Source organism: Platichthys flesus, chromosome 2 (assembly GCF_949316205.1).
Source record: "Platichthys flesus chromosome 2, fPlaFle2.1, whole genome shotgun sequence".
Lineage (NCBI taxonomy): Eukaryota > Metazoa > Chordata > Actinopteri > Pleuronectiformes > Pleuronectidae > Platichthys > Platichthys flesus.
The window spans coordinates 6,848,851-6,864,717 of NC_084946.1; the positions used below are offsets into that span (position 1 = coordinate 6,848,851).

General features: G+C 42.2%; 1 protein-coding gene across 9 annotated transcripts in view; it reads left to right on the forward strand.

Annotated features, from left to right (window-relative positions):
- The window catches only part of foxp1b (forkhead box P1b), a 151,841-nt gene that overhangs the window by 109,189 nt on the left and 26,785 nt on the right, over nucleotides 1–15,867 (forward strand). For 6 of the 9 annotated variants that reach the window (XM_062395188.1, XM_062395203.1, XM_062395195.1 and 3 more), the window contains 3 exons: nucleotides 6,305–6,442; nucleotides 6,736–6,828; nucleotides 10,336–10,486. In XM_062395188.1, the coding sequence (XP_062251172.1) occupies nucleotides 6,305–6,442; nucleotides 6,736–6,828; nucleotides 10,336–10,486 (382 nt within the window). The remainder of the gene's footprint in view (nucleotides 1–6,304; nucleotides 6,443–6,735; nucleotides 6,829–10,335; nucleotides 10,487–15,867) is intronic. The other 3 variants (XM_062395247.1, XM_062395229.1, XM_062395237.1) reach the window with 3 other exon arrangements.

A 15,867-nucleotide genomic window follows, 5' to 3' on the forward strand; every position in this document is an offset into this window, starting at 1 on the left:
AGCGTGTGACTGTTGGTACGTGCCTGTGTGTGTAGTATGTGTATGTTAGTGCTTTATAACAAATGGATTGCAGACTACATTTAGGAGGGAAAGTTTTGGTCAATTTCTTCTATTTTTTTTCTGCTGTCAACTTTGAGCCCTACTTGACAGCTTTGAGGTTTACACAGAAAATGTCTTTTGACGTCCGGTAGTACTTTTACTACAATAGTTTTAAGTAATACTCTCATGCAGCTGTAGAAAGGATCCACATGTGCTGTCTGTTTGCACTTACTTTTGCTGAATTTTTTGGGGCTCAATGTTTCAGCACCTTGCATCAGTGGTGAAGAGGTGGGTGCCTAAAAGAAAGGAGGGATGGAAGAGAGAACAGCATAGGGAAATATCAGATGGTCAGGGAGGAGAGCGAAGCCTAAACAGGCCAGTGTGCACCGTAATGCCATGCAGCTGTGCAGAGACTCGCAGTTTGGGAGAGCTGGAGTGCGAGCTGATTGGGTTGACAGTTTGTAATCAAAGTTGATTTATTGTTCATTAGTAGTGCATTAGCCCTTTCAGGCAGGGGCGTTATTTGTGCAGTGGCCTGTCAAGGCGAGGGGCTGCCAGCACCTGTCATTTCTAAACCATGACATAGGCAACCAGATATTAGCTGTGTACCCGGAGAGAGGGGAACAAGGGGTTAGCCGACAGAGACCCACGGCTCGCTGGGATATCCTTTACAGGGACGGTCTCTGCGCTGTGCTGGAGTAGGCAGGCGAGTAAGCGACAGGAGGAATAGTTTAGCAGTGATATAGTGAAGCACCAGCTGCTCTCTGCTGTTATTGACTGCCTTTCTTGACTAAAACATGTTTTTACTTGAAAAGGGCTTTCATTCATTTGTTTTTTTAAAGGGTCATTACTGCTTAGAGCGTCTGTGTTTCAGATAGTAAGATTAACTCTACACTTGAGATGCCATGTGTTTCAAAGGGCTGAGATGGTAAAATAATGAGATTACATGGTGTGGAGTGTTTTGTGGCAGAAGGTATTTTTCACTACAACTCTCTGACATGAGTTATTTATTTTAAAACAGTGAGGGATGCAATGGTATTGACGTGTTTAAAAATAAAGGTGGATTATTGAGGATGTACATGGACGTAAACTGGTCTGGCACATCTTGATTTTTACTTAATGCTATAAACCTACAGCTGACACTGAATATCTTTTTCTATATAATGTAATTAATTGGCTGTATACTTTATATGAGTCACATAACACAACAACATGAAGAATGTCAAGAAGCAACACAATTTGTGGCCCTCTTGTCTGCCGTCATGGAAACAAGGATTATCTTTGCGTTGCTGGTGTGCAAAGAATAGAAACAATCTGCACGAGGATATGTTGGCCATTGTCTTTCAACTACAGTTTCATTTTAAAGGGATTTTAAAGGCTGCGATCTTAATTAAATCTCAACTGACTCAAATAATGCATCAGAAGACGCGCATGGTTGCGTAGCCGCGTCGAGCCGGTAGACCATCGATCACGGGCGCGCAGCAGTTTACACCAACAGTGGCTGCATCAGGGAAAAGTGAAAACGGTGAATGGTGGAGTGCAGAGTTGTAGTTGTCACTCTGAATTTGTACGTCAGGTTTCACTGCTGATGTTTGTTGTGAAATGTGAACTTGGAGGTGTGGCTTCGAAGGTCAGAGAGACTGGACATTAGGTCTCATGTCAGAAATGCAATGAAGGGTGTGAATTTCTTTTAGCTTGTTTTTTTCTGCGCTGGTTCTGATTATGAATTGTTAATCATGACTTCTGAATTAATTAAAAAATGCATCAATGCTATTTTAGAATTTTGTAAAACAATTAATTTTTAAATAATTTTTTTCAAGAACATTTATTATTCATTTATTGTACTATAGTAGAAAGAAGCACAAATGAATTTGAAAAATACCAATTTCAAACTAGGAAAACTAACTATGTAAAGGCCGGTGTGAGTGTGAATGTTTGTGTGTGTGTGTGCCTCCAGTGTGGGAAACAGCGTCCAGTGTTGCAGCTTAGCTGTTATTGTTGGGGTGAGAACTCGCTCACTTTGCCGTGCAGTTTGTTTGTTTAAACCCGACAGCGGGACCAGCTCCGGCCAGAACCTGTTTGTTTGCAGTCGAAAAGTTAATTAAAATGCAATCTTGACTTTTGTTTTTACAGTTGCTGTAAATAATGTGAGCCTCAGCCCCCTCACACCCCTGCACCCAAATACAGAACGTATAGTATGTGATGAAGGGAGACCAAATGTGGCTGCGTTTATCCTGTTTATCTCAGATGTAAACATTTTTAAAGGGGCTTGATTGTGGAGAACGAGGAAGGAATGACGGAAGGAGGAAGGGATGAGTAGTTCTGCCCAGCTTTTTTAAATTATTTAGGCATACTAACAAATCTAACATATACCAAATGCTACTTTGTACACATTTGGTTTGTAATAATTTCATTAGCTAGATATTATTGTTATTGTTAATTTATTAATTGGATCATTATTAATGGAAAACGTTGTTAGTGTGAAGATTTTGAATTAATGTTTTTTTTTTTTTTTTTTTTTTTTTATGTTCTCCAACTAAGAGATTTCAATCAACCCATGTAGGTAACATGGAATAAGTCTTTCCTATCTTGTCGACGACTAATTATGTTCACACTTCACTTAAGTACAATAGCTCCCTTGAAATCCTCATTTTGGTGACATTTTCATGCAGCGGATCACAGGGCGGGAAGTCGTTTTTCATGCGCCTCTGCAGGCCAAGGTAAAACAACAGCATCAAACGGACCAGTTTTTTTTTATTTAATTTTCTTTTGCTTCTCCATTCCATTGATGCCCCTAAAAACCAAGAGGACCCAAGGGAGCACAAATGAAAATTTGATAATTCTTTCTTTTATTCTTTTTCACCCTTCTTTTTCTTTCTGACAAGCTGCACATTTGCGTCGTCTGTACCAGTCTCACTGATATTCACCTCCTTGTCCCTCATTTCGATTCGTCTTGACTGCCTCTATGCGAGAAAAGGAGCCAGCGTGCAGGTTGAGCCTCCCCTGCTCCTTTTCACCAGGCTTTGACCTCTGACATGTGAAGGGAGGAGAGGGGGTGCAGTGAATCAGTGACTCTTGCAGTTCTTAAACATGTGATCCGTGTTGCTGCATTAGTTGTCTTTTTTTGGTGAATTTTCTTTTTTTTATCGAGCAGTGGTGCACACAATAGAATTTGGCTTTCTGCAGGTTTCCTTAATGACAAATGCCTCCTTTACTGCCTGTGTGGGAATGTTGAAAAGGTGCAAAAAGTGATGCTGTAAATGAAACTAGTGATCTTTATATTTTTCAAAAAAGGTAATTTTTTTCAACATTGTTAAATGCTGTAAAATGTTTCAAATTAAAATTCATGTTATGTTTTGCTGTATACATTTAATACTGATCATACACTGCCAGCAGACTTAAGTGTTTTGTATGGCAAATATAGTTTTACTCCTCATATAAAGTGTGTTATGGGCTGTACATGTACCTGTATGTGCTTGTGACAGTTAACATGCCACAGTTAAGGTTTGTGTGTGCGTTTGTGTGTTTGGCCAGCGGGCCTGTGCTGGTGCAGTATATTGCCTCCAGTCACTCTGCAGCTGTGTTCCAGGTTTGAATGTTTATGCATGGAAGGCACCTGGAGAGCACCACACCTTTGTGAAATTCATAAAAATCAGCTATTTCTGGCATCCTCAGAATGTCCTCTTTTTTTTAAACCGTCATATTGGTAGAGCAGATTAGAGCTGGGCTCACTGGATCCCTCCAGTTATTAGCCCACTGCGAGCCGTCTCTTTAGACTATCTTTAGATGGTCATATATTTTTGTGGATCATCTGGATTCATGATGTTATCTGAGAGATAAGGGAGTACACCATATGGGAGTGCTCTAAATGGTGACTTGCGTCCTGTGTTTGCGTTAAATGGGAACAATACAACAGCCAGGGCAATATTTTTCAGTTAAAGTGCTCCCTCCCGCCTTTACTCTCAATAGGACCCAGTCTTAGGCAGATTTTCACTCCTTCAGCACAGGATTAAATGGTGGTAGTTACATTGATCAATAGGTTAAGAAGCATACAATCCCTCTTACTGCTAATGACCTCAGTAGTAATGGGTAATAAAATGGGGGGCTGTAATAGCCTCTTACTGGGGCTGTGCACAGAGGAAGCTGCTCTAGCTGTAGTTACTGTGAGCCAGACGGTCGAGACAAGGCAAAGTGTGAAACCATGATGAGACACACACCTCAAGTGTAAAGAATTAAGTTGCTTAAATAGAATAAAAATCTCAGTGTAATTTGTGATGAAATTGGCGGCTATTGTGAGCTGCTATAGTGTGTAAACCCTTTGTATTAAGTTGAGGCTTGCATGTCAACATCACACTCTTGAATAATGTAGCATGACAAAATGATTATACATTTGAAAATATGACTAAATTTACAGCTTTAACATGGTAGTAAAAATAGAGCATGACAAATATGGCGTCGATTTTCAATGCTTGCGGTTAAAGTAAAGCTTCAAAAAAGGAGGCTGGCATTATTATTTATCCTTGCTGTGTGTGTGTGTATGGGGGGGGGGCTCATATTTAGAGGGGAACTATATATCATATCACGTATGATTCTGGCATGTATGACACTTGCATGAAGCAATTCAGAGCAGAGAGTTGACCTTCAAAATAGTTAATCAAAATTAGCAATGCCCAGAAAAAAAGGACTTCAGTGGATAATGACTGTGAAATTAGGGAATGGGAGGCCGCGGCTATGCAAATGACAAGACAAGTCATGTGCAAAAGTCAAGATGAACTGCATATTAAGACACAATACAATGGGGAATTAATATAGCATTTTCTTCCTATATGCCTTGTGCTGTAAATGAGAAATGTATGTGTTAGTCCTGGGTGGGGCCGGCTGTGCCTCCCTCATCCTCTCAGGGGCCAGAAGAACACAGCACAATATGGTCTGGCACTGTTCACAGTAAAGTTAACGGAGAGCATCAAAGCCGCTCCGTCCTATTTGACGTCGCTGCCCTTTCCTCTGCATTAGCAGTACAAGCTGTTCATTATGGCAGCGCTTTGTTTTTGTTTTATGCTACAATGGGGAGAATGAATAAGGTAATATGCATGCAGGGCGTGTGTCAAGAAAAGCCCCTTAGTTACCGGACAAGGTTTTAAACAGCTAAATTACATTCAGAGGGGCATGAAAAATTCAAAGGGGTGTCATTAGCTATAAGGTGGCCACACAATTTGGGTAACCTTGGTGAAGACAGACTGTCATCGGCTATGTCCGCTCTATCAACTGCTGACATCAGCCTTAGAGACAGAGAGCACATTTTAACACACGCTCAGGCACATACTGTACATACTAATGTATGGTGCACGTACACTGAACCATTTCCTAGACGTGTTAACAATTGCAAAGAGGCAGCACTATCGCATACATCTTAGTTGCTGTTTGTCATACAAATGTCAAGGGAAGGAGCTTTTAATTGTCTTGCACATCATGGCGGTGAGTGGCAGCATCCAGACACACTCTGAGTCCCCTACGCCGCCGGAGCAATTAAGGCACCCTGACAACTGTGGGGGCTCCTTCAGTGTCACAACAAATCACTTGTTTTGAGGAGTCATGCACTCACACCTTTCTACTGGGAGTTAGTTAGTGGCCTGCGTGTTCTTCAACGTGGCCCCTCCTCCAGGCTCTCCATATCTTCACAATAATAGATGGCTGTTGACAGCGTCTCCTAATGAAATGTTCTCTCATGACATGACATGCATGTGCAACCAGCACGTCCAAATGCAGGTATGGCATCTTTGCCACGTTTATATGGTTGGCCCTGCAGATGCAGATCATGTCTGATGATGTTGAAAAGGTTTGTGTTTGTGAGAAGGGAAAGTCAGAGGATGGCGTTATGGGTGGATACAGCTGGCTCTTTTCTTTCACCAACTGTCCTTTAGCCCTCCTTAGTCTGGTGTGGTGTCATAATGGTTAGAGGGGTCGATATTTGTGTGTTTGTTGGAGGGAATGTGTGACTCTTGAGATTAATATAGAATCCAGTAAAATACAAAGTGTTTATATAGCTAGCTTTAAATAATAATCATTGTTATCAGATATTTTATTTTTCTAATTTGTTTCCATTATTTATCCTTTATACTTTTTTCACATTTGATTTATTTACCTATTGCATGCTAACAATTAGCCCACTTGTGACTATACACAAGAATAAGGATTCATTGTGCCCTGATACGTTACTGTATTTAGTCTCTTGACATCTCTGTGCTCGCTTTGTGTGTCTGTGCAGGTTCCAGTGTCAGTGGCTATGATGACACCTCAAGTGATAACTCCACAGCAGATGCAGCAAATCCTCCAGCAGCAAGTCCTGAGCCCTCAGCAGCTCCAGGTTCTTCTCCAGCAGCAGCAGGCCCTCATGTTACAACAGGTAATGTACAACGCGTCATCTCGACTGGTTTTGTCAGACATCCCATTTCAGATGGTGGATGTCTTCTCATGAACCCTTCAGGATTAAAACCTGTTACTGTTTTTTTTATTGTTGCAGCTGATCGGTTTATATTGTTTCACAAAAAAATTTAAATTCACTTTGAAGTGCTCTTAGTTTTTTTTGCCTTAAGCCTCAAAAGATAGCATTCCTCAAAGTATTGAAAGTTCTCACTGCTTAGTTTTCTATGACTGAAACACTTTGACTCACAAGCTGCCTCCTTGTCTCTTTTGCAGCAGCAACTCCAAGAGTTTTACAAGAAGCAGCAGGAACAGCTCCACCTCCAGCTCCTACAGCAGCAGCATGCAGGCAGCAAGCAGAGTAAAGAGGTAGGCTGACATCACTCCAGCCGCCTGCCATTACCCAAGCCGTTGGCCAGACAGAATATGGGAGTCATGTGCACCCACCCCTCCACCCCCTCCTAACTCCATCTGCTTCCAGACTGTGGTTAAAGCGGAGCGGGTGGGGGTGGGGTGGGGGGAATCAAGTGCACTCAAGCTTCTGATTAGCATGTCAGACTCGCTGGATAAATGGTAAAAACTGACTGATACTGTGCTAAGAATTCAGAGCCTCCTTTTCTGGAAGCGCGTAGTATTTTACAGAGCCTGAGGCTTACTTCATTGTTCTAGATTTTTGTCTCCTTTTTCCAAGTAAACAAGTGTCCTGCGCAACAAAGAGATGACCGCTCCTGTGAGCCTCGTGTAGAACATAATGAAAGGCAGAAGGGAGAAAGGCAGGAACACGGAGCATATAAATCTGAGAGGCTTTTCTCAGTAATTAACATGGAAATGGTAGAGGAAGAGAAGGCATGTAATTGTGAGATATCAGTGCAACGAGCGTTCTCAGCTTTGTTGCCTGTGTTGAGTTTTCTCTCTCTCTCTCTCTCTCTCTCTCTCTCTCTCTCTCTCTCTCCCTCTCTGTCTCCTTCTCTCTCTGTCTTCTCCATCTTTCTCACTCTATCTCTCCTTTGCTCCCTCCAGTACAGTGGGGCTTGCTTTAGGCAGCAGCTTAATGCGTGTTAATAACTGGCGGATACAGGCATCACTGTGGACAAAGCAAAATTATTATTGTGCGGTCAAAAGAAGTTCAAAGGCAATCTGGGATTTATTTTGGGCCGTTGTCCCCATCAAGTTCCGTGTTTGGAAAGAAGGGTAAGCATAGAAAATTAAGCCCAGTGTTAAAAACAGACACACATCCACGCATGCCCACACTCACACACGTCCGCGTGCTGTCGAAGCTCCCAACTTCAAAGTCGTAGCTCCCTAATTAATGAACTGCGGGCTTCAGTTTGGACAAGTTGTGGCGTGATGCTCCCATAAATCAACATGACAGCGGAGCTCCTCGGCCTCAGATAGGGCCTGTCACCAACTCGCATCTGATGTAAACACTAGAGGAGCAAGGGGGAGAAAAGAGGGGGAGGAGAGGAGGTGGGGGGAGGTGCAATTGATCAGTTGAATGGGGCATGAGAATAAAAGAAAAGGCAACTTTTGAAGCATATTATGTATGATCACAGGAAATGCATGCAGCCTCGAGAGGCTCTCCCCCTCTCCGCCGATGTTTTCTTTCTCTCCCCATCGCTCTCTGTCTCTTTTTTTTTCTTCAGTCGCATTTCGAGCAGCCATCAAAAGACAGAATAAGAATTATGCAGTGACTCCCCTGTGGCTGCCTGACAATAACCCCCTGTTGTTGCTTTGTGCCTCTTTTATTTTAAAGACATCAAAATTTAGTTTTTCAAAGATCTTTAACTTTATATCTGAAGCTTGACAATAAAGGCCTGCCAGTGCCACTCTTTATCATTTGTCAGGGACTGTATTTTTCTCTCCCTCGTGCCACTTCTTGTTAACCTCTTATTTGGTCTATTGGGTCTGGGTTTTTAATGTCTCTGCATGCTGCGAGCGCACAGGAGCTGCTGTCAGCTGATGGGACCAGAAGAAACAAAATGTCAAGGGAGAAAGGAGTTAGATTAATTTGCAATACTTGATTTTTCTTTCTTCTTTCTTTTGTCTACAAAGCCGCCCTCTGTTTATTTAGCATTTTGAAGAAAAAAAAGAAAAGAAAAGACATTGTTGCTTGTGAACTCCCACCCCTGTGGTACTATTATCTTCGTCTTAGGCTGTCAGGGAACAGAAAAACCACTGAGGACACGAGAAAGTTCTCCACCAATAGCCTCACAGAAATTGGATGGATCAGGGAGAATCACAGACCACCTGTATCCAAAATTTCACTGCAACCTCTGTGACCCGTCCATTGTTTCTTCCTTATCTTTCTCATTCTCACTTTTGGGTTAGATAACAAATGAGCCTGTGAATTAATGTGTGCTTACTGCTCAATTATGACCCTCCGCAACTGTCAGATCGCCCTCTTCCGCCCAGATTGATCCAATGAGATGACCCCTCTCGCTGTAATAGACCTGTGCTGCCCAGCGCTTTATTCCTGGAGCAGCGGACTGGGTGTGGGGCAGGAGGGAAGAGGAAGGCCACCCGACCCCTTTTTGACAAGGCGAATGTGGATGGGCGGTGGGGGGCGCAGTTTATCTAGCTGTTTCAGTGGTTTCAGAGCTTCTAACAAGTGACCTAACAGCCGCCTTGTACCAAGACCTTTTTTGTGTGCGCTCAATTGTGAGAAGTAAACAAAAGTGGTGTATCCTGTGTTTGGTAACAGGGTGCGGTGCACAGCTTGGCAGCCCAAGCACTGTTTTAATGCCCCCTCCTCTCTTCCCACCCGCTTGACAACTGGCCTTGTATACTCATAAACAGGTCCAGCATCCTGTTGAGTCTTAGGCACGAATATTTTATCCTTATCTGTTGGAAATACAGACGGTGCCCTGATAGATCCTGTTGGGACATCTCAGTGAGTTGACTGTGAACTTGTTGAGAGCGACGGTTGATGAAGAGGTGAAAAGTCATCTCTCTCCTCCGTGCCCCCCCGTTATCTAAATAGCATCGCTCATTTGTTTTGACTCATAGGAGATTGGGGATATTAGATCATTTCCTTCTATTTATTATTCTGACTCTGAAGTCATCTTCTCACTTCCATTTTCTTTCTGCACTCTCATATCACTTTGTCATCATATCAGAGTTCACACGTTTCACTTTTCAGAGCCAAGCTCCCAACTCTCTCAAAACACCCCCACAAATCAGTAAAGCTACACCAGCATTTCATTAAATCTGTCTCGATGAAACAGCTGTAGCTCAGTGAGACCAACAGAGCGACTATCTCTCTGTCAGTCCACAGTGTGTGATTGAACGCAGCTTGCAGCACTGGTTTGGGGAAAGAGTGTATCCCTGAGCTCAGCGCCATGCCTGGGAGAGTTGTGAGAGTTGCCAGGGTGGTTATTAAGCACTTTGATTTAGTCACACGTTGTTTGCTGAATTATGAATGGCTGTAATTAAATTCCTGTGGCTCTTATTATGAATGATTAACTATGTTGTTTCGTTGTTTGTCATTTGCCTCCCGAGTCCTCATTAATTAAGAGAAAGAGAGATGTATAGTCTACCTGTCTTAAGTGAGCGCTGGCACAGCCCCACTTAAGGCAAAATTTATGAAACTTATACAGGGGTATTTTATGCGTAAGCACACGTAAAATCCATTAAAACTGTTGTTATGAATGAACATGACGTTCTAAAGTGTTTATTTTTACAACTTGAACCGTGATCTCGAGAGCTTTGAGCTTCAAATGTTTCTGTCAGCAGCCTTACATTAATACAGTTATATGCAAACATGCAATTCATCTTTACATGTTTGCTCTGGCTGTTATGCTTCTATATACCTTTTGTATATTAGGTGATGGTGTGTCCTTGTTTTTAATGTACGTGTATGTTTGTTTGGGCAAACAGCAGCAGGTGTCAGCACAGCAGTTGGCCTTCCAGCAGCAGCTCCTGCAGGTCCAGCAGGTCCAGCAGCAGCATCTACTCAACCTTCAGAGGCAGGGTCTGCTCACCATCCAGCCCGGACAGACTGGCCTGCCACTGCACTCCCTCACTCAGGGTCAGTACCTCATATCAGAGCCCTGTCCTCACCCACTGGACTATACAACAATTAGATATCAAGTCCACCAGTCCGCTATTGCTCAGTGGAAGAATTCGGTCGTAAGACAACACTACAAGTCAGTGCTTGGGGACACCTCTTTATTTTCTAAGTGTTTAAGTTTGTTTGTGGATTTAAACTGATGATATTGAGAAAATAGTTGAGTCAAGGTCATGAGACAAAAACAATTGTGGTTGGGGTCGTACTGATAAGATTGTTTATTGCTATATTGGACGATCCTGGCATTTTATATGAAAGCAAGTTGAAATCCTTCATCTGTTATTACAGGTGATATTCCCTCCTGAACACAACTGTTTTGTGTTTTCAATTTAAATATCTAAATAAATGATAGAGTCAAAGACAAAGAGGGTTTCAATCAGATGTAAAAGGTAGAGTGACAAATGGGAGTCACATGATCGTCAAGAAAATACATGTCATTTCAATGGCCTTTTACGCCCTATCAACACTAATACAGATGTTTTTGTTTGGGTCCCCATGAAATAGCGTTTTGAGTCACTAAATATGACACCCAATGTGAAGCTTTTCAAAAACTCTGGTTTGTGTGTATGTGTGGATCATTTGGGGGAAAAGGAAGTCATATATTACTTTGCACATTCCCTCCGTTGCTTTGTGTAATGACCATGATCAGAATCAACCGCGACATTGGCGGCTATATACCGGATTCTCTATATTTGGTTAGCATTTCTAGGTCTAAGTACGCAGCTAAATTTAGCATCACTGCATCACTGCATTTACAGGTGTCTGCCTTCATGTAGACTTTATCGTCACCCAGTGTCCCTAGAAACAAGGGGTTTTGACACAGAAATGGCTCTTCTTATATTTCATACTGATCTTGGTGCTGATCATAGACAGTTTCACTTTAAACCTATTAGTATTACTTTGGGCCTTTAAAAACCTAACTCTCATGAGATCACTACCATGCACAGCCATTGGTGTGAGATGTACTTCTTGCTTTTTAAATTTCTGTAAGAACCAATTTTGCTATCAGTTTATTATTTACATTGTGGCTTATGAAAGTGTATCACCATATATATATTCAGATTGGTTTGATTTGCCACTGTTGTAGCCCTGCTACAAGACCTGTACAAATTTGCTTAGTCAAAGTGAACAAATGCACCACTTAAGTATGTAACCACATACTGTTCATGGTTTCACTGAGGCAGGACACACCTACAGTAAATCCTCACTCAACACCTCTTTAGTTTACTAAATGGCATGTTCTCTTGTCTGGGTAAAGCCAATGTTTACTGAACCATTGTTGTGTAATTCTTGTAGGTTTTATTCGGTTTATTATCGTCACAGACAGTAAAGGTGGAGTTTTTTGTTTTCTTTTCATCCTCACTTTGTTCGTTTACTCTGTCCTATTTCTGTGATTGGCATCCTGGTCAGAGCCTCCTTGAGCCTGGAGTAAGACAGCATCTATTGTTCTTAAACTGCCAGTGAACTTGTCGTAGTGAAATTGCCTGTTACTCCATCAATGGAGTCAATACTAACTGTTTGGCCAGGAAGTTTATTTCTTTATTTATTCTTTAATATTTTGTTAAGGAGTGGTCCCATCATGACAAAGATGCCGTCATAAGGGATTTAGAACATGACATTGACTATTCATTCCCAGCTAAGACAAACAGTTTTGAAAAAACAAGATAAGGGCAATAAAAACGGGAGGGTTTGGGGGGTGCTTAGGTAATAGGCAAACACAAACACAGTTTGTACAGTGGTGTTATTGTTTGGACTGGGTATGGAATCACTCATCCGTTCGCAGACGATTGCCATGGGCACAGGCGTGGAGCACCGCTGTGTTGTGAATGTGCTCCACTGAATTGCTCTGTGTCAGATGTCTGGCAAACACATACACACACCCCTTAAGTAAAGCATTATATGGGTGTTATTACTAGGTACTGTACTTTTGATGGATTTCACAACAGCACCAGAATATCCTGTTTATACTGTCATCTTAATGTTGTTCCCAGGAAACTTAACTTATTAAGAGTGGTGTTGTATTGAAGTAATGCCATTTTTTTACCTAATACTTTTTTAGATGCACTTTGTTCGGGCTGCACAATTTATTGTCTCAAAACGGTGAGTTAGATTATTTGGATTAACATAGAGCTCTGAATCATCACAGCACATGCTCAGTTTACCCTGAAGCTGTAGCAAGAAATTATTAAATATACACCAAAGATAAGATACCACAGACACAGTGAAACTGTAAAGAAAATATTTTGAAAAAATGTATTCCCAAAAGAAGCATGACAGAAAATCGCACTTATTTTATTTTTATACGATATTGTTCTACCCTTAAAAATGCATTAAAACGATTTATATGTGAAACCTACAGCATAGTTTCTTTGAGGTGTGTTTTACAGTCAACAATCATAATGAGGAACTGGATCTCCCCACGTACAATTAGCTGATTGTTTCACGTTGCAACAACCAGTCAAACCTGGTTCGTTTGCCCTAGCAATCCATTGATGATTAACTCTGTGCCTCTGACAGCTGTTACAACACTTAGGCCAGTGCTGCAGGCCCCCAGTTAGTCTTTCTATTCTACATATTTTCTGCTTGACTGTTTGAAGTTATTGATGACCTTTCTGTTTTCCACATCACTAAACTCTTTCATGCATCAGCGGGCCTGGCCTCTGCTGCTCAGATTTAATCTGCAATATTCAGTTAACAGTTAGCACTGCGTCGGAAGTGATGAGTTGATCTGCTCTGTTTGGGTCTCAGAGATTACAGATTCAAACTTGGGGGCAGTAAATTGGCCAGGCTTTTTCTTATTTTTGTAACGGATGATTTTATGTGTTTCATTTCATTTAGATAACAATATAATTATTTTTCAAAGGCCATGTGAAATCCACTGTATCCATTTTCCAAGACAACAAAGGGAACAAAAGGTTTTCAAAATGATAGGTCACTGTGACAGTGTAAGGAATAGAAAGTAGGTGTACAATCTGTATTTGCGGTTTTGCTGCTAAGATGCACTTAATGGCTCATTTTTCTTTCAATTTCCTGCTTTGTTAAATTGTTGCCTGAGACCGATTTGTCACTTTACGTCAAAGCGATGGACTGGAGGAATGTGTGTAAATTAGCCTTTCAAAAATGTGATAGCACTAATTAAGTATAAACTTGTAGATAGCAGTTTTGAGTGAAAACAATCGTCCCATTATCTGGAGTGTAATTTGTTTCTCTTGTCGTAAATTCCTTTGACATTAATGTTCAAAGTCTTGGAAGCGGCTAGACGGTATCTGTTATAAATTACAACAATGTGTTTGGGGAGGATATAACTTTCATAAATATAAATTTGATCCCAACACCCCCTCCCACAAAAAGCCTGTCCTCTTGACCTGATAAGTGAATCAGTGGTAGACCAGGCTCACGTTGCTCAGGTGTGTGTGTGTGTGTCACATAGGGGGACACTGTTTGTGCACATCCCGGATAAAGTGGCCCCCCTCACCCTCCGAGGTTGCGCTGCACGAGAGCGAGTTCTTGTAGCCGCACTACATCATTTAAGCTGTCCAGGAGCGGCCGGGGGGACAGTGACAAGACAAATTTGTCGGTAATATGAAAGCAAAGAATGTGGTGAGCCATGAAGTGCTCACAGAACAGCAGCTCATCAGGGACAGCGGTGGGTAAGGCGGCTGACCTGTCAGTGATTGATACGTCCAGCGGTGGGCTACGGGTAATAGTTCCTGCAGTATTAGGACAGGACATATTTCAGGCCTAAGGGGTGCATATCAGCAGGCCAGTGATTACGGTAACATAAACAGGGGTGCAGTAAAGGTCCCAGCCTGACGGAACAATAAACTAATAGCGATGTCACTGTCCCCCCATGGCACCGGCGCTGTGTGTGAGAAGTAACAGCTCGGTTTAAAGAGCCCGGAGCACTGAGGGCCATTTTTTATTTGGGGGATGATGGCCTGCAACTGATGTCATTATGAACCTTAAATCAACTTTCTGCTTGCTTGAACATGGTCACCTGGGTACAGGGGGACAAGGACAGGAAAAGGTTGAAGAGCTCGGCCTGTCTCGGTGCCAGAGCTACCTGCGGAGGTAAAATTGAGTTGGGAGGCCGGTGATCAATCAAGTGTCCCAACAACATACATTTTTTAAAGTGCTTGTCCGTATTTCCCCGTCGTAATGAGCAGAATAGTTGTGCTGAAAAATGGAGAGAGGAAAGATAAACCAATCTGGCATTTAAAGGATGGACAAACTGGGGACCCAAGAAAGAGGATTTACGGATCAATGTCATTACGTTTCCCACAGTAATCAGATGGAGGGGAACTCAATGCGTTTTGTCAAAACACAAAAAAGAATACCTGCTGAGACGTTCGTGTAATGATGTTTTATTGTCATTTATGTGAATCATGAGCCTCAGCTGTTGTTGGAAGAGGTTAGGGTTGGACCTGAGAAGAACAAGGGAAGAGGCAAACAGAGGGCAATGAAACTATGGACTAGATCCAGAAAGAGACAGCTTGGTCCCACTCCGTTACCTCTCTCATCAGACCGGTCTATCCGCTGCGGTTTCATCTGAGTAAACAGTGGTGTCGGGGTCACCAGGACTGCTGGGTAATTGAGCCAGTGCGGGCCGCCCTGTCAAGCACATCGGCTAAAAATACATCGCCCACTGTCATCGGGCACCAAGTGGGGGGAAAATGATTGGTCCCGCTGTCGGAGCGCAGGACACTCGCATCACCAGTGACCTTCCCCTTCCAAACCCACCATCACAGGAAAAGAATAGAAACAATAATAAACAATAAAAATAACTTTTGCTCCAAAGACTCCAAAGCACGCCATCAAAAACCTACAATGGAGCCTTCTGAGAATGTGCCTCAACCAATTGGCAAGCGTTGGATTAGCATGCTGTAACACAAACCGCAAAATTAAGCATGTTTAGCCTGTCATGGACGTGCACTTTGATTAGGGCACATCAAGGCATTGAGGAGAATTAGGGAGAATACAGGCAGGCAGAATAGAGCAAGTGTGTTGAAATATCTGAATGAGGAAAGACGCTCCTTGGAACGTGGAAAGGTTATTGATTTGTCCTGCAATCATTTCCTGCTCTTTGATATGCAAACGATCTAGTGTGAATTTACAGCAATCCTATCAGACTCATTTCACAGTTCTTAGCCCCTGCGTCTCTCCGGAGTCCTCCGCCTCATTAGGCCAATGTTCTCCATTACCAGCATAATTAAAATCTTTAGTAGCTTATCAAATTAAAAATATTTTTGCTGATCGTATTGAGATCTTCACCTCATAGTTATTTTTCCACAACAGGAATAAATTAAGACTAAGCATTTTGCACACAATGTATTACAATCTGG